General features: G+C 47.2%; 1 protein-coding gene across 2 annotated transcripts in view; it reads right to left on the bottom strand.

Annotated features, from left to right (window-relative positions):
• Window positions 1–25,132, bottom strand: part of EPHB1 (EPH receptor B1) — a 365,030-nt gene that overhangs the window by 48,845 nt on the left and 291,053 nt on the right. For both annotated transcript variants that reach the window (XM_054040375.1, XM_054040377.1), the window contains exons 7-9: window positions 23,180–23,342; window positions 18,186–18,294; window positions 15,805–15,869 (exon numbers count right to left, since the gene is read on the bottom strand). In XM_054040375.1, coding sequence (XP_053896350.1) covers window positions 15,805–15,869; window positions 18,186–18,294; window positions 23,180–23,342 — 337 coding nt within the window. The remainder of the gene's footprint in view (window positions 1–15,804; window positions 15,870–18,185; window positions 18,295–23,179; window positions 23,343–25,132) is intronic.

The raw sequence follows: 25,132 nt of genomic DNA, 5'->3' as shown, positions 1-25,132 counted from the left end.
TAAAACGGTGCTTTTCAGAATTAAACCTTCCACCGCTGGATAAGGGAAGCAGGTAGCACCACCTGCAACACAGGTAATAGACATTATTTGCAGCTACTCTCCTCTAATTACACACACTCGTGTGGGGCATGTTATGGTTAAACCTACATGGTATGCCCCACACCAGTAATAACACCATTCTGGAATTCTTCTTGCCCCGAGCTCCTGGGGCAGGAGGGCACCAACTAGGGAAATACCATACAATTACAGAGAGATTGTGACCCAGTGGACAGGACCTCAGGAGAGATGGGTTCTTTTCCTGGATCTGCCATTGACCTGCTTTGTGCCCTTCAGCAAGTCACTTCCCCAGTCTGTGGTTCTTTTCTCCCTCCCATCTTTGTCTGTTGTGTCTATTTAGGGTAGGTCTACACTTACCCGGTAGTTCGGCGGCGAGCGATCGAACTTCTGGGTTCGACTTATCGCGTCTTGTCTGGACGAGGTAAGTCAAACCCGGAAGTGCTCGCCGTCGACTGCGGTACTCCAGCTAGACGAGAGGAGTGCCACGGAGTCGACGGGGGAGCCTGCCTGCGGCGTGTGGACCGAGGTAAGTTCAAACTAAGGTCTGGTCTATACTACCCGCCTGAATCGGCGGGTAGAAATCGACCTCTCGGGGATCGATTTATCGCGTCCCGTCGGGACGCGACAATCGATCCCCGAATCGGCGCTCTAACTCCACCAGCAGAGGTGGTAGTAAGCGCCGCCGACAAAAAGCGGCAGAAGTCGATTTTGCCGCCGTCCTCACAACGGGGTAAGTCGGCTGCAATATGTCGAATTCAGCTACGCTATTCACGTAGCTGGATTTGCGTATCTTAAATCGACTCCCCGCTGTAGTGTAGATGTACCCTAAGGTACTTCGAACTTCAGCTACGTTATTCACTTAGCTGAAGTTGCGTACCTTAGTTCGAATTAGGGGGTTAGTGTAGACCTGGCCTTAGTGTAGACCTAGCCTCACTGGAGTAGAGACTGGCTCCTATGATGTGTCTGCACAGTGCCTAACACAACTCAGCCTTGATTCCAGTTGAGGTCTCTACCTATGGAAATATCACTAGGAACATAGAGAGGTGAAAGTTCACTGATCCATTCTCTGGTGGCATATTTCTCTCTCATTCTTTTTCTCTCCTTCCACCTCCTTTAATTCACTCCATGCCCATCTTCTCCTTTCCATTTTCCTCTCTGTTCCATTTCCAGTTCATTCTGTTTTCTCTCTGCCTCTCATTCTTGGAAATTATCACACTTTTCTCCCCAGCTCTACAGTTTCTCTTCCCAGGCCCTGTTAGCAGCAGGAGTGAATGTCTTTAATTGGCAAAGAGCTTTGTGCATGCCGGAGTTGGTAATCCCAGCTAGCTAGCGCTGGAATAACTTGGTGCTTATAACTATCTCCCAGGAATGACGACACATCCAGTGGAAAAAACAGTACTGTCCCCGTTCATTCCAACCAGCAGCAGCCAGGTCTCCTTTCATTTCCTTTCTTCTTTATTGTCACTCCCCAGCCCTGTTCTCCTGCCGAGCCCCTTCAATTTGTTATCTCTTAGCCTGCTTTCCTTCCACCTCCTCCCTCTCCTACTTTTCATTTGTTCTTCCCATCTAAGTCTCTTCCCAGTTTGCTTCCTCACATCCCTCCTTTGAGCGTATCTTTTGCCTTTCATGTAGACTCCTGACTTGTGCTACCAAAGAGGTCACTGATTTTGGCTGCCCATCGATTTGGCACCTAACTCCCTTTAGCTCCTTTCAAAATCCCAGTCTCAGAACACTGGTGGCCAACAATCCCTTCCTCTACCTCGGTCCCCCCAGTCATAAGCATGCTTTGCTAGGGGCCCGCCCCCAAACATCTGGCCAGCAGGGAGAAAGGGGAGCTTTGTCAGCCTGTTCTGCAAGGCTCCTTGTCCCGGGCCCTTAAAGAAACAATGGTCTAGGATGGCCCTATACCTTCCCTTTCCCCTGACACCATGTTCCTCTCTCCCATGGACTTCAATTGCTTTCCTGGACACATGGAATGGGGTAATCATCTCATCCGGCCTTAGCCCTTGATTATCACCCTACTGTGCACAGTGTCAGCTCAAGAATTTTGGGGAGGAACAGTACTGTGATTCTTGAGCCACACCACACCTTGAGTGACTCCTTACACGTGGTGTCTGTATCAGGGCTGCAGGTCCTGCTGGGCCCCCCGCTGTGGAAGAGAAGCCTCACTACCATTCCTGTCACCCCGAGCCATTCGCTTGCACCACTCTGCCTTTCCAAGACTCTCTTCTCAAAGAAAAGCATAACACACTCATGAGATTTTTGCTTAATGAAATCTGAGATTCTCCTCTACAGGGATAAGTCCCTTGAGTCACCTCCTGGGATGGGGGAGGGAAGGAGTAGCTGCCCCGATCCCCACGCTGCCCTGCGCTCAGGGGAATCAGGACTGACCCAGCAAAGTTGGAAGCATTGCTAAGCTAGTCACTACTGGGGGCTGGTATAAGGAGAGGTGGTTTGGTTTTCCAGTCTGGGCACAGACTTTGCCAACGAGAGAGTCCTGATGATTCAAATTGTCCCTTTGGACCTTACAATCTATCAAGTGAGCAGAGAACCCATGTCAGTGAGGATTTCCAGATGATCGTGTCTGCGGTGAGCAGAGAGGGAAAAGTCTCTCTGCCCCACTCCATTGATCTGACCTGTTTTTCTTCGAAGGTTTACACTACAGGTCAAACCACTATTTTGATATTTATTTTAATTGCTTAGTTAATTGTTCCCATTATTATTAGTTATTATTAGTAGTAGTATCTTTAGGATCCCCACTCAAGGATCAGGGTCCCAGGGAAGCTTTTCTGAAGCTGACATCTGAACAATTCGCCTGTTGTCATGTGACAGACTGTACATTGGGAATCTGAATGAGCCCATTGCGTCTTTACGATGCCAGGGAGCCATTCTGAATTAGCAGTGAAATCCAACTATCTTAGGGTTACCATATTTTGTGCCTCCAAAAGGAGGACACTCCACGGGGCTCTGGCCCCGCCCCCACCCCCGCCCCCTCCCCCGCCCTAACTCCGCCCCCTCCCCAAAGTCTCCGCCCCCTCCCCTGCTTCCCGCGAACATTTAATTCGCGGGAAGCCTGAGCAGGTAAGGGGGGGTGTGGGGGGAGGAGGTGCGGCCCAGGCTGGCCCCCCCGGCGGCTCCAGCCTGGGTCGGCTCGGGCCCTGGGGTGCCGGCCCTGGCCCCCGGCCGACCACCCCCGGCCCACCCAGCACTGCCGGCCGGCCCCCGGCGGCCCAGCGCACCCCCCCGGCTCCCGGCCCCGGCGGCCCAGCGCACCCCCGGCGGCCCCGCGCACCCCCCCGGCGGCCCGGCCCCCCGGCACAGCGCACCCCCCCGGCGGCCCGGCCCCCCCGGCCCAGCGCACCCCCCCCGTCCCCGCGCACCCCCCCCGGCGGCCCAGCTCCCGGCCCGACCCCCCGGCTCCCGGCCCCGCGGCCCAGCTCACCCCCCCGGCGGCCCGACCCCGCAGCCCAGCTCACCCCCCCGGCGGCCCGACCCCGCGGCCCCGGCCCGGCACTGCGCCCCTGGACCCCGGCCCGGCCCCGCGACCCCGGCCCAGCCCTCCCTCCCGATTTTCCCGGACATGCCCGCTTTTGGGGATTTCCCCCCGGACGGGGATTTGAGCCCCCAAAAGCCGGACATGTCCGGGAAAATCCGGACGTATGGTAACCCTAAACTATCTGAGCGAAAGAGTTTATCAGAAGTTGCCTGTTAATTATGGAGTGATTGTGAAAAAACAGTTGATGGAAGAATGAGCTCATGATTCTGGTGTCTGAGATTCAAGAAGGATGTCAGATGAGCTCCTTGCTCCTAGCAGGGCCAGTTTGGGCAGAAGTGCCACATTCCCAAGGCTGATGATGAAAACTGCAATGAAGCCATCTGTACATCTCCCACTTCATAAATCCCTTTACGGCTCAGTCTCATACACTTTAACGGCCCCATAAATTTTTTTACAAGAGCAGCTGATGCTCCTGCCAGGATTACAAAGGGATTTACAGGATCATAACCAAGACTGAGTTAGTGATCAAAAAATCTTGTCTCCCTTGCTCTTTCACCCCAGAGGGGATGCGGGACCTCAGTGCAGATTGGGAGAAGGAGCAGCAGCCTGTGGATCCAATGCCACCAGGTTGTTTGCCAGGATGGGAGGGGCACCGAGGAGGGCAAGTCTGCCAGAGGCCTAACTCTGTGTGGAGCAGCACAGCCTGCTCCAGTATCAAAGGCTTCTCTGAAGCTGAATATCAGGGATACCTATCACAACATGCCCATGTGCTCCTCTGCCACAACCCCACCTCTCAGGAAACCCTCACTCATTCCTTGGCCTCTTCTCACTTGGACTATTGCAACCCCCTCTTCAGCCACCCTCTCACCCAGGCAAAGAACTGAGACCACACCCCCTCCACGCTGTATTCCCATTTATTACAGGGTCCACTTCATAACAGCCACATGGCCTTTAAACCATCACTTGCCCCAGCCTAGCAAATGCACCTTTTCTCTGTCAATTCCTGTCCCCAATCCCCCCACTCTGTAGGCACTAGGGCCCAGCTCCACAAAGGTATGTAGGCTCTTCACTTCCATTGCTCTCAATGGACCTTTGCGAATCTGTGCTGAATTTCCCCTCTCCCCTTTCACAAAGTCTTGCTGCTGGTGCTGGTGTGCCAGCCTTCTCCTCTGCAGCGTCTGACGTGTGCAATAACTATCCTCCAGCGCATTCACTCTTCCTCTGTATTTATTATTACCAATGAGAGACACTATTCTGATGTATATAGCGCTATAGCTGTGCATGGAGGTAACAGGACAAGCCCATGCATTTTGGCATCTACAGTTTCAAGGTCTGATCCTGCTTTGAAATAAATGAATCCCCCCATTGACATTAATGGGAGCAGGACTGGCCCTACATTAGACAACAAATGCTGACAAGGGACCAGGACAGGCTGTGGTAGGGAAGGCTGGTGGAGAAACATCACCTCTCACAATCAGGGAGAAGTGCTGTTCCTTGGGAAGCTTGGTAGGAGGCTGGCGGGAAACAAGAATTCCATTGTCTGAAAAATGTTGAGGTTTTGGAATTTGTTTTAGGTCTCACACAAAGTGAAAACCAAAACGCTTTGGAATTTTTGCCCCCTCCCCCCCAAAAAAGAGAGACAATATGCGCCAGTTTCCTGATTCGGAGCAGGGACTGGAACCTGGTTTACCCAAATCCCAGGTGAGTGCTCAAACCACTGAGCTCTTGGCTATTCTGGGGTGAGTCATGCTCTCTAATTTTGACTGGAAATTCCACCCTGAATCTAAGAAACCTTCCTGACAAAAGTTTAATCGAAACTAATACGTTTCTGCCAAAAGTTGCAGTTCGGGTGAAAAAAGGTTTTGTTGAATAATTCCCAACCAGCTCTATTCAGTAGCCTTTCTTTAAGTTTACTAGCTTTGTATGCCTCTTTCTGGTTAATTGCAGTAGGGGATTATTAGAGAATATTTACATTTGTTCAGTTTTATGCAAATTATCCCTGACAGATTTGAGGGAAGACGTGTGCTTTAAAGAGGGATGTGGAGATGGTGGATGATTGGCACACAAGAGTGCGTATGGTATATCCAAGCATAAGGGAGAGCATGAAAGAAAGCGTGAAGATCAGAGTATTCATTTCTCTCTCCATCTGCTCACGTTTAGCTCTGTTGCTGTATTATTCAACTGTGGAAAGGATCCTGAGAGATAGTGAGTATGAAAGATGCTCCACAAATACCATTGCAATATATTGTAGTTCCTTAAGATGTCCGTAGGTTTTTAAATTACAGAGCAGCCAAATTACAGAGCATGACAGATAACATAAGGTAGGTGGGGCAAGGCTGGCCAATTTACACTGAAAGGTATGGAGGAAATTTATCCCACCACTGCACCCACTGCTGGTTTTAAAGAAGACAATTTCCACTATATGGGTAAAAATCTCTGCATTACCTCGCTCTGGGTAGGAACACAGAGTGGATGCGCTCTGGAATATAGCTGATAGGGTGAACAAACACAGGATGGGACAGAAGGGGAGTAAGGAGGCCAGGAGATTCATGGACAATGAAAGATAAGCATCTTTTTTTAGTGAATATACTGTGTCCCAGCAGACCTGGGAGTAGAGATTTCCAAAGCCACCTAAGGAATCTGATGCCCACATTAATGGAATGAGGGCATCCAAATCTTCTGGGGGCGGGGGGGGGGGGGGGGAGTTGATCATCTCAGTCTGTAGGACCTTAGCCAGCCATCACTATGAGGAATAAGACTGGGAGTTTCAAAAGGGCTGTGTGCTGGGAGTTTAATCACTGGCGTGAATGAGAGCAGAGGTAGGCCAACACAGAGGTCTGTTGACGATCCCACTCTAAATACTTTCCTTTCCTTCTTGCTATTGCCCTGATACTTGTCTCAGCTGTATCCGGTTATTAACGACCTTATTAGAGCATAGCAAATGAGTTAGTATTTTGATAGCAAAGCCAAATGCTCATTTTTGTAACCATTAGTAGTTTCATGTTCTACCTGCATGTGAATTCCTTCCTGTGTGTAACCTAGACATCCATGGAATTGCAAGGGGGCATACCTTGGAGCAGACTTCGACTGATTGAATTGCTACAGTTCTAACCTATATCGCGTTGTTCATACTCAGGTCATCTCCAAGTGCTTTGCAGAGCAGAGACATAGACCAAGCATTGGAAATTACAGCCCAAAAGGTGATTTTTTTCAGAAAATGTTGATCATGTCCAAATCAAAGCTTATTAATTAAACTGTTTTACAACTTTATGCATCATCCACTACTAATGAAACTCTGTTACTGATTGGGTGTGTGATGACAGATATAAAATCCATTTCACCGATACTTATAACATCAATTTATGGAAATACCTCTCTGATTACACAGACATTCATGCCTACATACAGCAGAGAAACATATGGTCCATATACTATTTACAGGAACACGTATTCACACTCTACAACAGTAATGAGCCAACAGAACAACTGCCAGGAATCTGTATCTGTGAATGAAGATACAATAGAGAATCTGGCCCTGCTTGAGAAATCTGCCCCAGGACAGGGTCGTACAGAAAAAATAGCTACTTTGTTCTGCCTGCCATTACCTCTCCCTGACCAAGATGGGCAGGACATAGGAAGCTGCCAATCCCTCACCTCTGTCTGATTAACGGGAAGTGAAAGAAAACCACAAACCCTTCCACTCTCACTGCACTTCTTGGGGGAACATGGAGGGAGAAGGAGCTACATAGAGCCCCTTCCAGGAGTCAGGAGGAGTGCTGGCAAGATCAAGAAGCAAAAGAGATGGATTGAACCCACTATTATTTCATAGCAGACTCACAGACTTTAAGGTCAGAAGGAACCATCATGATAATGTAGTCAGACTACCTGGACATCTCAGGCCACAGAACCTTGCCCACCCACTCCTGGAATAGAGCCCTAACCTCTGGCTGAGTTACTGAAGTCCTCACATCATGGTTTAAAGACTTTAAATTACAGAAAATTCACCATTTAATCTATTTAAACCTGCAAATGACCCATGCCGCAGAGGAAGGTGAACCCTCCCCCCCTCCACCTCCCACCCAGGGTCTCTGCTAATCTTACCTGGAGGAAAATTCCTTCCTGATGCCAAATATGGTGATCAGTGAGACCCTGACCATGTGGGCGAGACCCACCAGCCAGACACCGGGGAAAGAATCTCTGTAGTAACTCAGAGCCCTCCCCATCTAGTGTCCATCACTGGCCATTGGGGATTTTTGCTACCGGCAGTCGCCGATGGGCCACATGCCACTATGGGCAGTCTCATCATATCATCCTCTCCATAAATTTATCAAACTCAGTCTCAGAATTCCCCATAATCTCTCAGAATGAATGAGAAACTACTTTCTCCTCCTACTTCTTTCAGGAAGGACGGGCTTGTGATTAAGGTACTGGGCTGGGACTGAGGAGATCTGGGTTGCATTCCCAGCTCTGTCACAAACTCCCTGTGTGACCCTGGGTATTTAAATCACATGGTCATTCTGAGCTTCACTTCCCCATCTGTGAAATGGGGACAACACCACTTCCTGCCCTCCTGGGTGTATTTGGGAGACATACTCACTAATCTTTCTGAGATGCTCAGTTATTATGATGATGGTGAATACATGATATACCAGCTCCCCAAATCCATACTCCCCCTGATTTCTGGATGCTGCACCAGATTGCAGCAAAAAGAAAACTGCAAGCTACATCATTTTCAGCATGGACTATTCAGTGCTAGTGTGGAAGAGAAATCAGTGCCCTTGCTTTGGATAGGAGGCCCATGTCTCTTTGATAACCAGAACCAGGGATTCCCACACATATGCATGTAACTACATATACTGTGACAAAGTTCCTCCTCTATCTTGGTGGGTCCTGCGCTTACTGGCGGATTTTCTTGCCTCAGAGATTCACCATGTGGGTTGGGGAACAGCCCAGAGACCTTCCCCTCTGGGAGAACCCACAGTCCAGGTCAATTGGGAGGTTTGGGGGGAACCCGGGCCCGCCTCTACTCCGGGTTCCAGCCCAGGGCCCTGTGGACTGCAGCTGTCTATAGTGCCTCCTGTAAGAGCTGCATGACAGCTACAACTGCCTGGGCTACTTCCCCATGGCCTCCTCCAAACACCTTCCTTATTCTCATCACAGGACCTTCCTCCTGGTGTCTGATAACACTTGTGCTCCTCAGTCCTCCAGCAGCGCAACCTCTCCCTCTCAGCTCCTTACGCCTCTTGCTCCCAGCTCCTTACACTCCCACCACAAACTTAAGTTAGCTCCTTTTAAAACCCAGGTGCCTTGATTAGCCTGCCTTAATTGATTCTAGCAGCTTCTTCTTAATTGGCTCCAGGTGTTCTAATTAGCCTGCCTGCCTGAACTGGTTCTAGCAGGTTCCTGATTACTCTAGTGCAGCCCCTGCTCTGATCACTCAGGGAACAGAAAACTACTCATCCAGTGACCAATATATTTGCCCTCTACCAAACTCCTGTACCCCACTGGTCTGGGTCTGTCACAATACAAATTATACAAATTCTGCCTATTGCAATGATGCCGGCATGCATGTACACAAACATGCATTAAAGGACAAATCTCCCTTTTGGAGTAATCCACAAAGGCCTGTTGTGTACAGAAGATGTTTCACCACATCTATCAGGCGTAAAGCCGAGCAAAATTTTTTGGATGAAACATTTTTCCACCCCAAAATTCAGGTTTGGTTTGGCTGAAACTTTTTGCAAATTCATCAAATAGTTTTGATTGAACACCTCCCCTCCCCTCACAAAAAAAAAAAATCAGAAAACCTCAAAAAGTTTAGTTTGACATTTTTGAACTGAAACATTTCAATTTTTTGAATCAAAATCACTTTTCAGTTCAAACTGTACTTCAGTTTTAAAATGGTAAAAAAACTCAAGCATGAAATGAAGCATTTCATTCACCCAGAAACTAAATATTTTCGACTTTTTTGGTTCACTGAAACATTACAGCATTTTTCATAGTGGATTGATCTGAAATGAAGTTTCTAAAAATTATTTTTCCGTTTGGCCACTGAAAATCAGATGATGGCACAGCTCTAGTCAAGTATCCCTTTCCCCAGGATCCCACATCAGACCCTGCCCTTCTACTCCCCCCCCCCCCCAAAGTGGCTCTAACATGAACAGCTAGGCCGGGTGAGGGGAGACTCTAATTGCTGTTCAGTTAAATGAGTGCATTATTTGTTCCAGTTGATGCTCTTGTTACTGCATTAGCTGCTCTCCACAAATTTCCCACCTGTTTTCCTTTAGTGTGTGCAATAATAGCATTAGCGTTAGTCGTCTCTCTAACCTTGTCAGTCTCCCTGGCAATCCAAGAGCCTGTTTTCCACTCTTCACAGCAGAGCTTTCAGGTGCAGAACTCACAACACCTGGGTTTTATTTGTAATCATTCTGGTGCATCAAGAATTACCTCCTTCAAGGAGGTTGGCAATATTTGCAAACATGTGGGAAAAACGCCAATTGGCAATGTGACCCCAAGATCACAAATTGCAGGTGGAGCTGCAGAAAGGTTCCTGCAACAAAACCTTTTCTATCTTTCCTAAGAACTGGTTCAAGAGGATGTATGCTAGTCACCTGGATCACCTGAATCGATCGGTCTTCAACTGTCGTTAAGATTTTGCCGATCACAACACATCTGCCATTCTTCTCGCATTCTTGCCTTTCTTCTCCATGTTCGTCCGAAACGTTTAACAATGTCATCTTCCCATCTTCTTGGTGGCCGACCAGGTGGTCTTTTCTGTTCTCGCGGGTACCACTCAGTAATGATTGCAGTCCACCTATTGTCCGTGAACCGTGCTATGTGGCCCGCCCATTGTATCTTATTATATCTGCTTTCCATGACAATATCTTTCACACTGCTGCGTTCTCTAATCATTTCATTTGGAATAAGATCCAGAAGGGAAATTCCCAACATAGCTTGTTCTATTGCCCTTTCAGCTACCGACAGCTGCTGTTCTTCTCTGAGTGATGAGAGGTATGCTAGTATCCTTTTGAAATCCTAGTTTGAGCAGGGCTGTCCTACCTCTTCCAAAGACATCTGTTCTCTTACTGCAATATTTTTGCCTCACTTCATGTGAGCTGTTTCCAGCGATGGAGACAAGTGCTCAGCACTGGGAACAAGTCAGAGTACAGGCTGCAAAGAACACTAGTGACTTGGTGGACAAGGCACTAGCTGGTAGACTTTCAACAAACCTTTTCTTCCAAGTAGAGATATGCAGCAGAAGAATCTAAAATGGGGACAAGGAAGCAACGGAGGGAAGAGAGAACCCTTGTATTTTATTGGAGTCCAGTGATATTTAGAGAACTGTACAAAACATTTGCTTAAAGATTTGCTGATCCCAAAGATTACAAGGTCATCAAGATTGCAAGGGTTTTCAGTGGGGAGCTAAGAAGATCAAAATCCATCTAAAATATTTTTTAGTTTTAACTGGACTTTCTCTGCCCTGACTGACTGGCTCTTTGCTCCAACCCTCCCGCTTCCTCCTCACAGTCTCTCACTCAATTTAGTGTCACTCCACACCTACCCGCTCATAGCCCCCTTCGGCCCCTTTTCTCACCTGCTCCACACCCTCAATCCCTTCGTCCCACCTATCTTTCCATCAGCTAAGCTCCACCCTCCGAAAAAAATCATGGAACTAACTAGAACTCTCTAGTATCAGAGGAGTAGCCGTGTTAGTCTGGATCTGTAAAAAGCGACAAAGAGTCCTGTGGCACCTTATAGACTAACAGACGTATTGGAGCATAAGCTTTCGTGGGTGAATACCCACTTCGTCAGACATATATGGTGGAAATTTCCAGAGGCAGGTATAAATATGCAGGCAAGAATCAGTCTAGAGATAACGAGGTTAGTTTAATCAGGGAGGATGAGGCCCTCTTCTAGCAGTTGTGTTTGTACAGTGCCTAGAACAATGGACTCCAGATCTTAGTCAGCTCTCAGGCACCACTGTAATAACCGTGATTAACAATAAAAGCCATAACATTGTAACCTAACTTCCTAAACAGGGATACAATTTAACTCAACTTTAGGGATCTGTATGCTTGGACTCCAAACTAGCAGCAAAAGAATTCCTCAGTCAAAATACATAGAAACTTTTTCAAGAGAATTATACAAATATCAGGCAAATTCTTACTCGTAGGAGCAGCCACTGGCTCAGTAGGTTTAGCCACATGAATAAGGACTGTATGCATAACAAGCTGCATATCCCAGGTAAAACCATCCTCTAGCTTCCCTGATTCCACAGTATTCCACCACCTCCTCTCCCAGGCATCTCTGTTGCATAGGGTGTTGCTCTGGTGTTGCTCTGGTATATTATGTAGGTATATGACACATAGCCATGCAATGTTGTTGTAGCCAGGTTGTTCCCACAATATTAGACAATGTGGGTGAGGGAATATCTTTTATTGCATCAACTTCTGTCCAATAAAAGACATTCCCTCACCCATCTCGTCTAACATTTAAACATGGCAAGGACAGGGAGTTTTGGTCGAGGTAGGAAAAACAGAAGCAAGGGTCAGCAGCTCTTTCCTCTGTAGATATCAGTTTCAGTCACCTGCATTTGAGATGACAGAATCAGAAGGGCAGCATTCACACTCATTTTGCAGGGGGCTGCATGATTACACAGTGCAAGGTGACAGAGAAACAGGTCCTATCATTTTGAAAACTATTGGTCCAATATTCCAAAGCTTGGCTTGATGTTTAGGCCTCAGCATGATCAAGAATCCCTGACAGGTTTTGGGTTTACAGCTTTAGCAGTTTTTGGAATCCGTGGCAGTCGACTATTTGGGTGGCACCTTCCGAAACCAGAGCAAGCAAATTGGACACGCTGTTTAGCATGACTCATCAGCCCACAGTAGTACTCTGGCTGGAGCTAAGTCTGCAAACAAGGTGTCAGTTCACTACCTAGTAATTCAGAAGCATAACAATATACCTATACATTTCTAGATTGTAGCTCTTATTTTCTGATTTTACATGCTTTTCTTTAAACTCTTTCTGTTGGTATCTGTGGTTTTTGTATTCACTCTGTTTTCTTCATTAAAAACACCTCTAGGAAATTCCATAGAAAAATGACTAAAAGAACTTTAGGATTACAAAGTGAATTACTCAGAGTCAGGAAATGCAACATGCAACCTTAACTCTGCCCCTGTGCATCTGCATTCCTGTAGTCCAATTACACGCCTCATGCTATTTCTCAAATAACATAATCTATTCATTACAATTATAATTAATCCCATTTGTTGTCTTGGGTCCTTTTTAAAGAAAATGAATGCATCTGGGAGGTTTCTGTGGTAGACTGTAATTTGGATTTCAGCTAGTCCCAATTTTGTATCTCATTTCCTACTCCGCTGCTTTCCTGCTATGCCCTGCTTTACGTGGGTACTGAGGCTGTCTGTAATCTGCAAAGCCCTAAAGAGAAGTGTGTGTTTGTGTTAGAGACATTCCTTGAAGCACTTGGGAATTGCAGAATTCAACTCTTTGCAGCTGGTTCCACGTGTGGCTAGAGCATGTGAAGTCTGTGGAAATGTGGATGGGAGTTACTGGCTGGGGCTGTTGCTTTACGCATTTATTATCTTTTCCAACGCAGGTCATAAAGGCCCATTTGCTGTTTTACCAAGAGCAGAGCTTATGCACTGGAAGAGTATCTGAGTATGAGCTATACTTTCTGCACACAACCAATGCTTAGATTTTACTCAGACTTGTGGATCTACAGACCTCCAAGGGAGGTTTAAAAAAGCGAACCCCCTCTAGAAAAATAGAACTGCCTCTTGACTTTCAGGTTCTTGTATTTGTTTACCAACCAGATCAGGAGCATCCAGTCAAAAAGCCTTTCCAGTTATTTGTAACATAGCCTCCTGTTGCCAGTGCGAGATAGAAGCACTGGCCTCTTATTGAGCATAAGAGTGGTGAAGCCGACAGAAGAGCTGCCACCCCATGGTCTGTGTGAAAGATGCTAAAAGGTTTTTTTAGATTCCAGCAAATATTTTCTGTTCAGGCCCTAGGTTAACTCCAGCTAACTTTTTAAATATCCATGTAAGGAGGAAACCACGAGGAGCCCCAGTTAGATAAGGCTGTTGATTTCCTCTAATGCTTCTGCAACTTGGGTTTTCTTCCTGGCTCCTCTATCCTGGCTGCTCCATCCACTCTACTGACCATCTCTGGAGAAAGTCCGCCCCCCATACATAGATTTGTACTGTCCTGCCTCTGTTCTGCTTCAGTTCCCTGTCTGCTTCCCCTGCTGTCAACCCACAGCAGCTCTCAATCCCTCTGCTCCACTCCTTAAACCTCCTTCTCCTTCCCTGCCCTTGCACTCTGCCTCTGCTGCTCAAGGTCTCCTGGGTTTCTTCTAAGACAACACAGACAATCTGCAGCAGCAGGTCTCCTCTGCCACCTGCTCTCTCCCTCCCTGAATCCTCACCGCCTGTACCTGGCTTTCTGAGATCTCCCACTGTCTGGCCCAGGCCCCCATCTCCTTCCCCCCACCCCCTCTCCCCAGAGTCCTTTTTCTCTGATTTGAGTATGAGGCTGACTCCCCTGCCCTGATTTCAGCTACTTCCCTCCCTTCAGACTGCTCTCATCACACCCAGTCACATAGCCGAGCCTTACAGCCTTCTCCCTTTGTTCGTGACCCCTGCTTCCTCTGCCTGGCTCATGGGCCCTCCCTCTCCAGGCTCTTACTTCCCAGGGCTTTCTGAGCTCTCCATGCTCTTGGTTTTCAGTGTTGCTTGAGGAGGCACCTGCTCTGTCACTGCCCTCCCCATGCCTGTCTTATTCTTGCCCTAGATGCTCTCCTTTGAGCCCATGGGTTAAGCCATCCATCTGCTCTCTTGACTTTGACATTCATTTCCTGACCAGCCTTGCACCTTTGCTGTGTCTCTGGTACCGCTTTATGGATGCCCGACAGACTGCTCCAGCTCAATGTGTCTAAACATCTGGTTATCGGATCACTCAGCCCCCCATTGCACCCCCTCTTATCTATCCATGTGAAACTCCACTGTCCCCTATAGCACCCTGACTCAAAACACAAAGGCCGGTTTCTGTATTGCAAATCTGTTCTAAAACCATGAGTCAGGCCCCCACAAAATCCAAAGTTTGTCTTAAAATCATAAGACTAAAACAATGATAAAGGTTGGGTTCTTTTTATTGGTCTCCTGGTCTCTGAGCCTCTAAGATGCTCTCATCACATTTTCAAGATTTTCTTGCAGAAATGAGGGCTAGAAACTTAATTTTTTTAAATGAAAGCTGAGAATCTCACTTAATCACCTGCCGCCAGCATCTGGAGCTTTAAAAGAACCCAAATATTGGGAGAGACATGATAAAAATTGCAAGAATCAGCCACACTGCATATTTTGCTCTCCTCCTCTGATCACTATACCATCTCTAAGATCTGCCCTTTTCCCTCAAGTCCTGCTACAATAAATCCTGATCCATGTCTTACTCAATTTGTGTCTTGTCAGTTTGTGTCTTGCAACCTCCTGCACTTTGGATTGTCTGTAATTAGCTCCAATCTAGCAAAAACTAGATTGGGTGACGCTTTTTTTTTTTTTTTTGGTGAATAATTTATTTGCTGAAAAATGCAGGTTTGAGCTGACCCCAAACAAAATTTTGGGGGTTTTCTGATTTAGTGAGAAAAACTGAAAAATTATTGTTTCAGGTAGACCTGAAATGAAATTTCTTTTCAGACTTTTCAGTTCAGCCACCAAACCATAAAGCCAATTATTTGTCCAGCACTAGCTCTTCTGCTAAGATCGGCATCTTTCCCAGTGCGCTGATCACATCTGCTCTCCTTAGATCCCTTCACTAGCTTCCTCTCTCCCTCAACTTCCAACTCCTTTTCCTCACCTTCAGAGGCATGCAATGCTTCTACCCCACTCATTCCACCTTATAGTCGCTGTCTTCTTCTCTCCTTCTTTAGTACTGCAGCTTACTGCACAATAGCCTCCCCTCTCTCTCCACCAAACCGCCTCGCTCTCCTTTTTCAAGTCCGTGAATGTGTGCTGAGCTGCACTGATCTTATAATTATAAATTCTTTGCTATTGTCCTGTGTATCATCTTCATCTGAGTTAGGCTGCGCCGAGAAGTTTATCTTTTGATGTGATTTCTAAAGCCACACAGACACTTGCAACTCTCTATAAAAATTATTAGTGTATAGGAAACACACACGTTACAACTTTCTTTCTCCAACACAAACCTGCTGTACCATTTTTCTCTCCACTCACCTCGGCCAGTGCTGTAGTGCTGTAATTTATCACTGTACACGGCCTCTTTGCTGTAAGCCCGCTTCCTAGGGAAAGGGGAGACAAATTGTTCAGGTAATGTATAAGTGGCTCATTCTTACCCAGACCGCTCAGAGCATCTCTGAAAAAGAGTGTGACAATGAATTTACCTGCACTGGCATGGGAAAATGATGCCTATTACACACACACTAACACATATTTCCATCGAGGTGATATAGCTGTGCACATTCACATGCAGAAATATCGATAGAGACACACCCACACGTGCAGCTGTCTTCCCATATTGGTCTGTATGTCAGAGATTTGAAACAGTGAGTGTCCACAGGGGAAGGAAGAGACAATGACCCAGCATAAACTGTAGCTCTGGAATCCGCATGCCCATTTTTTGTGCTCCCTGCTTTCTACAGTTTCAGTGAACGGAGCAGAAAGGGGTAGGAGACAATAAAACTGGGTCCGTGTTTGCAAAAATATTGTTGAAGTAAATTCTCTGATTAAACTCCTTTAAATATGTTGCTGTCTCCATGGCTCATGTTCACTTGAATGAAACACGCTTACCCTCTTGTTTCACGTCTAACTTCTCATTGTGTTCGCAAAAAAACCCACTGAAAAATTTATAACCCACTGAGAACTGTCTGGTGTTATATTTGCCTGTGGCAGCACTGCCTTGGGAATCTCTAGTACAATACTAGAATCATGGTCATTTGTAAACTGCCTTGTGCTAGGTGTCCCGAGCTCATTCAGCTGCCTTCTCCTGGCAAGCTTTAATGGGAGCCGGAGGACTCACATCTCGGGCGCCTTTAATACTGCAAGGATACTTCATCCTTCCCCACCTCACATGCTTTACTTGCACAAGCTATTTACTTTGTACTTTCCACCACCTCCAAATCTCAGTGCAGTTCCTGTTACACCTATATGGCACGGCACATCCAACCAATGGGAATGGTGAAGGGTTCCCTTCTCCTGCAGTCTGGCCACTGCTTCGCTCCAGGCTGGCCAGCGGAAGGCACTGCAGCCAATGGCCCTGTGACGTTATAGACGTGAACTGTGAACGTATAGATCATTGTTGCAACCAGGGTCCTATGGTTGCATCAGGGCTTGTACAGAGGAGGTCAAGTGGGGTGTCTATGGAAAGGTTGTAGTTTGCTGGTTATGATTATGCTGTCTGTATGTGTGTATCATTTTTGTATTTGAAGTTATGAATATTGGCTATGTACTTGTATCTCAATGTGTTTGATTCTAAGTAGCCTCAGGGAAGCATTTGGTCAGCTTCTTGAGAAAGGACTATTCTCAGTAAGTGCTCAATCAAGAAACACTTAACTGACAATGGACTTTGGGAGATGCCAATCCACATCTGAGCTTTCCTGGGAACATTCAAACTAACATGGAAACAATGGCGTCGGCCAGCAACAAGCTGAATCATTCATAGACATGTGACTTGCCTAGGTAGCTACAAACTCTATTTTGTTGCTGTGACTTTGCACAGAAGAACAAAGGTGTTTCCACCCACAAGAGAGAAAATATAAAAGGCCCTCGAAACCTCTCCATTTTGTCTTCAGCTGGTTTAAGAGATGGCCTCTCTACCTCAAAGAGATACCTGAAAGAAACTGGAACAAAGGACAGTAACTATGGGGGTGTGAGTGATTGCTGGACCCAGACTAAGAAGGAGTCCAGTCTGTGAAAGAAGCTTATTGGAACATCTCTGGGGGTGAGATTTCATCTGTAATCAGTTTCTTAATGTATTAGGCTTAGACTTGTGAGTTTTGTTTTATTTTGCTTGGTAACTTACTTTGTTCTATCTGTTATTACTTGGAACCACTTAAATCCTACTTTTTATATTTAATAAAATCACTTTTGCTTATTATTGAACCCAGAGTTAGTGACTAATACCTGGGGGAGCAAACAGCTGTGCATATCTCTCTATTAAGTGTTATAGAGGGTGGACAATTTATGAGTTTACCCTGTGTAAGCTTTATACAGAGTAAAACGGATTTGTTTGGGGTTTGGATCCCATTGGGAACTGGGTGTGTCTGGGTGCTGGAGACAGAAGCACTTCTTAAGCTGTTTTCAGTTAAGTCTGCAGCTTTGGGCGTGTGGTTCAGACCCTGGGTCTGTGCTGGAGCAGACTGGCATGTCTGGCTCAACAAGGCAGGGCTCTGGAGGCCCAAACTGACAGAGAAAATGGGCTCAAAGGTAATCTCAGCACATCACGTGGCAGTCCGAAGGGGGTCTCTGTGACAGAACCCATCACAGGCCCCTCCTTGAAGGCCATGTCACTGAATCAGAGGCACGGCCACTGCATGCCAAGGAGACTCTCCCTTCTGATTGCAAAAGAAAAGCTAAAGACTATGGGTGAAAAATGGTACCTGCTGCAGACGATTGAAATAGCCACCAGCGAGACAATGAAGACCACACCAGCCGCTGCAGACCCTGCGATCAAAGGCAACTGCTCCCTCAGCTCCGACTTGTAGTCATCTGCAAGGGAGAAAGGCATCTTACGCTCTCTCCTACCCAAGAAAGAGCCAAGAACAAACCTCTCCAGGCCAGATTCTGCTGCCCTTTGGCTGAGAAGTACCTTACTGCCCAAGTTGGCTTCAATGGAGTAAGGCACTACTTGCTGGGAATAAGGGTAGCAGAATGAGACTGAGGCACCAGATATATTGCTTCTCCCACCTCTTGGGCAAGGCCAACCACTTATGGGTTGGGAGCATCAACATAGGCTAGGAAACAGCAAGTCCAGGGCTTGTATAGCCCTGATGTGGATTGTCACACACGACTCGCATGCGTTTGGGGTTAAAAAACAGAACAGAGAGGTTGGCAGGTTAAGCGAACGTGACACATTTCTGAACCTTGTGAAAAGCTGAAAACCTCCACCTTTTCCTCAGGTCTGGGTCTGGCAGCCGTGGCACCAGCCACGCGGCCACATGTTAGATTATCATGCTACAGGGCTTTGTTTTGGTGCTCTACAGGACACTGACTCACACAAGGTACCTGCTGAGCACCTGCCACAGCAGATCACAACAGACTTCCCGGTGACTGAACACTGGGACTGGAGGGATGGGGTGGGAAGGGGGGAAGGGGTAACTGCACAACCCTTGGCTTTGCACAAGCATCATATGTTACCAAGAGGGAGCTAATCATGAGGGAGATGGAAGGAGTTTTGGAGCCATGAGCTTGGGGCAGAGGGAGTATTTAGCAATTACGTCTGCGATTTTCAAAGAGAGGTAGAGTTGGGAGCTCCTTTGGAAATCCCAACCATCATTTACCCCATAGCTACAATGTGACAGCTCATATAGATTCCCTATTCCCTGCCCTTCCCTTAGACTATCCCGAGGGCATCAACATGCTGGGAACTAGAAAAAAAGAGTAGTCACGAGGAGAACTCTAGCTTTACTGGCTCCTTATATCTACAGAGCTCGGGTGACCATCTTGCAAAGAAAACTTTAGCTGCAACAGCTCTTCAACTCCATGGAACACAGGGAAGTAGCTGCAGCAACTGAGGAAGTTGATTTCCCAGGTCACACATGAGAAAACATACTATCTGCTGCTGTGTTCTGCTCATTTGAACAGCTCCTTTCATTACAAAAATGTAACCAAAACACACACACACCTGACTTGCAGCAGCGAAGGAGTTAAAACCAGGAGGGGAGATATGAAAATCCAGAATCTTACAACAGGAGTTCATCTCAAGGAACTGGTTCTCATTTACATTAAGGCCATTTCAACTGCATGTATGCCTACTTTAAGCCTTTTACACTGTTGGGGTAGTGTATAGGGGCCGTAGTGTAAACAAGAATCAACCTCTAACTCTTTTGTTTAAGTCTATTTAACAATGATCGCCTGGCTGATGGAGACGCTGTAGTTTACCGGCTAAGGACACGGCACTGTGACTCAGGACATTTGGGTTCTGATCTGGACTCTGCCAGTGCCCTGCTGCGTGACCGTCCCATCTTTGTGCTTCTGTTTCCCCTCCCCACCTTTGTCTGTCTTGTCTATATAAATGAAAAACTACTTAGAGCCAGGGTTGTCTCTCGCTACGTGTCTGTAGAGCAACTAGCACAACAGGGCCCCACTCTGCATTCCTATTGCAATACAAATAGTAATAATTCATTTTCTAAAGAGTAAGACCTGTTAACTTGTGCCAGAAGCAGAAACCAAGAGGTTAAAGTAAAAGTCCTTCAAAAGGAAGTATTTAGCACTCCTTTTATCTTTAGTTTTTCTTTTTCACAGTTAGTTGCTAGTAACCAGATTTATCTCCTGCGTGCTACTTAAATCCTGAGAAAGTCTCATTTAATGATCAATGATTATTTAATAATCTACAATATCCATTCTTATTAAATTTCAATTAATTGCTTATTGGAAGCAGAGTTTTCTCCTCCCTTCGCTAATCCTGAATATTCAAGACATTCATTTTTTGTTTGCATCCTTTCAATCATTCTGTGTTTTTCCTTTTCCTTATGCTGTTAGATGTTTGCCTGACAGGAAAAATATACAAAAGAACCTGCTGAAGGTTAGCTTCTTAAATACAAAAAGGCAAAATAACTTTTCAGAGAGGAAGGATAGTTCTGGGGTCAAGGCATTTCATCAATACTCTAGAGATGTAGGTTCAATTCCTGACTCTCTCAGAACCTCACTGTGTGACCTTGGACAAGTCATTGAATTGCTCTGAATAAATCTCTGACTGTCTCTTACTGTGTGCCTGCTCTGATATTGTTTGGGGCCCTTAGTTGCTATAGTAATATAAATAATTAACATTTGCCATAGACAATCACACACATCTTTGTGCTTCTGGGCAACAGTCATAGTGCCATATTTTTCTTTTAATGGCTTCTGCGTCTTTGGGCTATAAACTGTCTTTTTCTATATATCTCTGTACATGACTGAACAATGGGGTCCTGACTGGATCTCCTGCTGCCACCCCAATACAAATTAATATTAATAGGTGAGGATTTTTAACAGTGCTTACCCAGATCACCCAGCTGCCATTACATTTCAGTGATAGTCGGTTCCTAACTCCCTTAAGCCCCTTTGAAAATCCTAGCTGCTGCTAATCCATTTGTACCCACAATTAAGCATGTGCCTTATCCTGCTGGCAGACAGACATCTAGCTTGATTCAAACATGTGCAATCTGCATGGGCACATATGACACTTTGTTGGATGTGCAAAATAAAGGCATAGATTTGGAGAAGAGGCTGGGGATCTTTTGCATTTGTGGCATGTTCAGTTCCTTTTTTCACTATGACAAAGCCCAAAATAACAGAGCCAAAAGAGAAAGAAAAGACACAGGCTAGGAGGTGACAGAGCTATGGAGTTTCTTTCCTAGCTATAGGCCTCAATTTTAATCCACTTGTGTTCTTAGGAGAAAACCTCACATACATGTTCATATCAGACTACTGATCACGTGGTTTCACTGGAGCAATCTAGGTAACTCGTGTCCATCATGTGACATCCTGGAAGTTCATAAACAGTAGCAGTAATATCTATTACAGGCCCAATCCTGAGCTGGTGTAAATCAGCAGAGCTCTGTTGTTTTCAGTGGGGCTACTCACATACTTAAATATTTTGCTGGATCAGAGGCAGAATGCTCAGCACCTTACAGGATTGAGCCTGTGGCATGTTACTCTAGAGAAGGTACAAATGGGCTGGAAATCAGAGAGAACAGACTGCCTTTGGGAGACTGCTGAACTTATGGCTTCTGGACATGTTAGACTATCACAAGAAAAGCCTTTCTTTGCCAATTTCAGCACTTCCCTGAAGGAATGGGAAGTGTTGTGAGAATGAAAGATAATCCCCCCACCTTATGGTTTTTTTAAGGTTAACTGGCAATTTTTCATGCTAAGAAACAGAGACAAGTTGGAACCAGAGGAATGGATCCAAATATCCTTGGCTGTTGTGTAACTTTGGAGAAAGAACTAGACCAGGGTGTGAACTCTGAATTGGACCTTTTGATACAATGTACTGAACTGAGGAAAGGACCCTGAACACCTCCATTCACTGTTTGGTCTGATTCCTGGACCCATCTGCCCTGAAGAGATTTGGATCAGGTTTAAAATGCTCTGAGATCTGGGGAACGTTTCATGTCACTTCTTAGTTGATTTGAAGCAGTTTGTTTATCTCTTAGAGTGACTTACCAAATATACAACTAATAAACTGTTATACAGAGTAGGAGAGAGCATGTACAGAAAGGATAGCTTCTTTCCAATCTCCTTATTTTAGTCTGTTCTTTGCATCTTTTATTGATGTTACTCAGAGAAGTGCCATACAAATGATTAAAGAGTTGGGGGATTGATTTACAGGAGGGAAGAGTCAAATAGCTATATGGGTAGCGCTCGTGAAATGAGAATTAGGGAGCAGAGGATGGAGGGACATAATCTATTAGAATCTGGAGGGAGTAAATGCCACAGATGAAGTGGCAAGATTTAGGGCCAAAGAAGGAGAGGCTGGAAGTAGTGGGATGAAACTGAAACACTGGGGCTGAATATTGGGAAAATCTTCCAGTGAGTGAGGCCTATTAGAGCGTGAAATAGTCTCTCAAAGGAAGGAGCGGACACTACATTGAGTGAGTGATTAAAAAAATGTCTGGACCAAGGGTGTGTCTATGCTGCAGTTCAAGGGGTGATTGCAGGTCGGGTAGACATACCGCGATAACTTTACCCTTGCCAGCATGGCTAACAATAGCAGTGTCGAGCTGGTGGTGCAGGCTCCAGCAACATGAGTAGCTCCCCAGCGGCTGCGTGCAGCCCATGCTGAAGCTCCCCCGCCACGTGTACACTGGTATTTTCAGCCATGCAGTCGCACCTCGGATTGCAGCATAGACCTCCCCAGTGAGCGGAGTGTAGGCAACAACCCTGAACTAGCCAGGAGAGGGACTAGAGCAGCTGGCCTGACAGTTCTCTTCCATCCTTCATTTCTATGCACATGTGATTCCGTGGCACTTGATCACATCCCCACCCCCACCTCTGTGCATACCCCCATACAGCACACGCACTCTAATGTGCCATATTTCCCAGCTCAGCCGGAACAGGCTCTTAGCAAGCTCTCCTGAGGTGAGAGGTGCGGGGTCAGGAAGGGGTAAACGTTCAGGTTCTCCCCTGGCTGGCATGCAAATAATCTAAGCCACATACAGACACGGGAAATGCAGTTAAATGGTGGAGGAGAAAACAGAGATAAGAGATTTAAAACAGATTACTCCTCCAGCTGGCAATTAATCAAACATCACTATAAATCACCTGGCTCTCGCCACACTGCCCCTCTGGGAGCTGGGGTTTGGAGAGACAGGTTTATTTAATCCAATTACAGCTTGAGCTGCAAGTGAGGCCTCTCTCTATCTCTTACCCCCTCCTTTTGCCACACACTTACCATCTGTCAGTGTTTGGAAGCACATTTTCCCGCTGTATTTCCCATAGCCAGCCACTGTCCGGGCTCGCACCTGTACCACATACACCATGCCAGGCCTCAGCCCCTCAATCCTGGCTGTGTTGGTCTGACTCTTGGCCATGGACGAATTGTACTCATTGTGGTCCTACGGGGAAGAGTAAAGAAAGGCTGGTGTCAATCAACAGGAGGGGATGTCACAGTTCCAGAGCAATGGTAGTCCCATCCAATGGCCGCCCCAGGGTTCTACTCAGGCATGAGGCTCATCCACTGGTGGAATGGGAATATTGGAGTTAAAGCTTTACTGCTCCAATCACCCCACTCCAAGCATTCTGCACTGAAAATACAGAGAACTGAAGGAAGATGCACATGGCCATATTGTCATTAATGAAATGCATGTCTTAAATTACTATATATATGTCCATATATACAGTGTGGTAGTTAGACACATTGCACATGGGTGTCACCCTGCCATGGCTGCTTTGAGAAACCACTTGCAGGTACAAGCTGTACTAACTAGAGGTGGCAGATCTAGACAATGAGGTGACCTTTGCTTCCTCTCTCAGTGCCATTGCAGCACACACACCCCTGCTTACAATCTGACCTTAGTATGGTTCTTTACATGGGCCAATAATCTGTCCCCAGAGCCAGGGCCAGCCTTTGGGGTCAGTTGTCTGGGCCTCTACCCAGGGCAGCCTGCCAAAGAGGGCGCCGTGAGCAGGGTTTGGATTCCCACCTGACCTGCCACGGCGCTGGAGAGGGGGCGAGGGGAGAGACCCGAGCTGCAGGGGGCAGTTGGATGACCTCCGGATCAGGGGTGCCCCTCCTCCCCCCTGCTCCACATGTGCAGCTGCTGCTGTTCCTGCCTCCCACCTCCTCCCACTCCCGGCCTTCCTCGTCCTCCCCAGAGCCGCCCTTGGCCAGTCCGGACTGGGAGCGCCCTCCTGTCTGCTAGGGGGAGGCTGTTGTTGGGGTGTTCCCCTTCACCTCCCCATGCTCCCAATTTCCACTAAGCTGGGGTGACGGGACAGGGGGAATCTGTGTGTGTGCTGCTGCCTCTCTGGGTCAGGTGCTGCTGGCGGCTGCTTGTGTCTGAACACAAGCCTTCAGGCTCCTGCCCCGACTGCTTTCCTAAAGAGATAGCACATGCATACACTCAGGGACACACACAGTCCCCTCAACACAACACACACAGTCTCACACACACGCTCTGTCACACACTTCCCTCAAACACACACACAGAGTCCCCCCCAACACACATAACACCAGGGCTCCCTGCATTCAGGTCACTTCCCCGCCTGGGCTGTGCTGAGGCATCAGCAGCTGCTGCTCTCCTGCCCTTTTCTTACGCAGCCCAGGGGGTGCATGGGGCAGACAAGCAGCAGTCCAGTGGGGGAGCAAGCAGCAATGCCAGCTGCTTTGTGCATCCAAGTGGGTCAGTTTCCCCACATGGGTGCAGGAGGGGGATACAGGGGTTAGGGGTGCAGGGGTTGGGGTGAAGGGGACACAGTGCAGGGATTAGGGAGAGAGAGGTGCAGGGGTTGGGGTGAAGGAGGCACAGTGGAGGGATTAGGGACACAGGAGAGAGGTGCAGGGGTTGGGGTGAAGGGGGCACAGTGGAGGGATTAGGGACACAGGAGAGAGGTGCAGGGAGTAGGAGTGAAGGGATTAGGGGCACAGGAGGGGAGTGCAGGGGTTGGGGTGAAAGTGCACGGTTCAGGGATTACGGGCACAGGAGGGGAATGCAGGGGTTGGGGTGAGGGGGCATGCATGGTGCAGGGGTTGGGGTGCAGGAGGGAGGTGCAGGGATTAGAGGTGAAGGTGGCACAGTGCAGGGCTTAGGGGGGAAGGGAGGATGGGGGACCAGGGGAAATGGGGGGCTCCATGCCCATAGGGCCTGGCTCCAGGGGCACCAAAATGTAAATTCACCCAGGGTGC

The sequence above is a fragment of the Malaclemys terrapin genome, chromosome 9 (assembly GCF_027887155.1).
Source record: "Malaclemys terrapin pileata isolate rMalTer1 chromosome 9, rMalTer1.hap1, whole genome shotgun sequence".
NCBI classification, from domain to species: domain Eukaryota; kingdom Metazoa; phylum Chordata; order Testudines; family Emydidae; genus Malaclemys; species Malaclemys terrapin.
The sequence above is the reverse complement of the archived record's forward strand: the minus strand, read 5'-3'. Positions and strand labels throughout refer to the sequence as shown.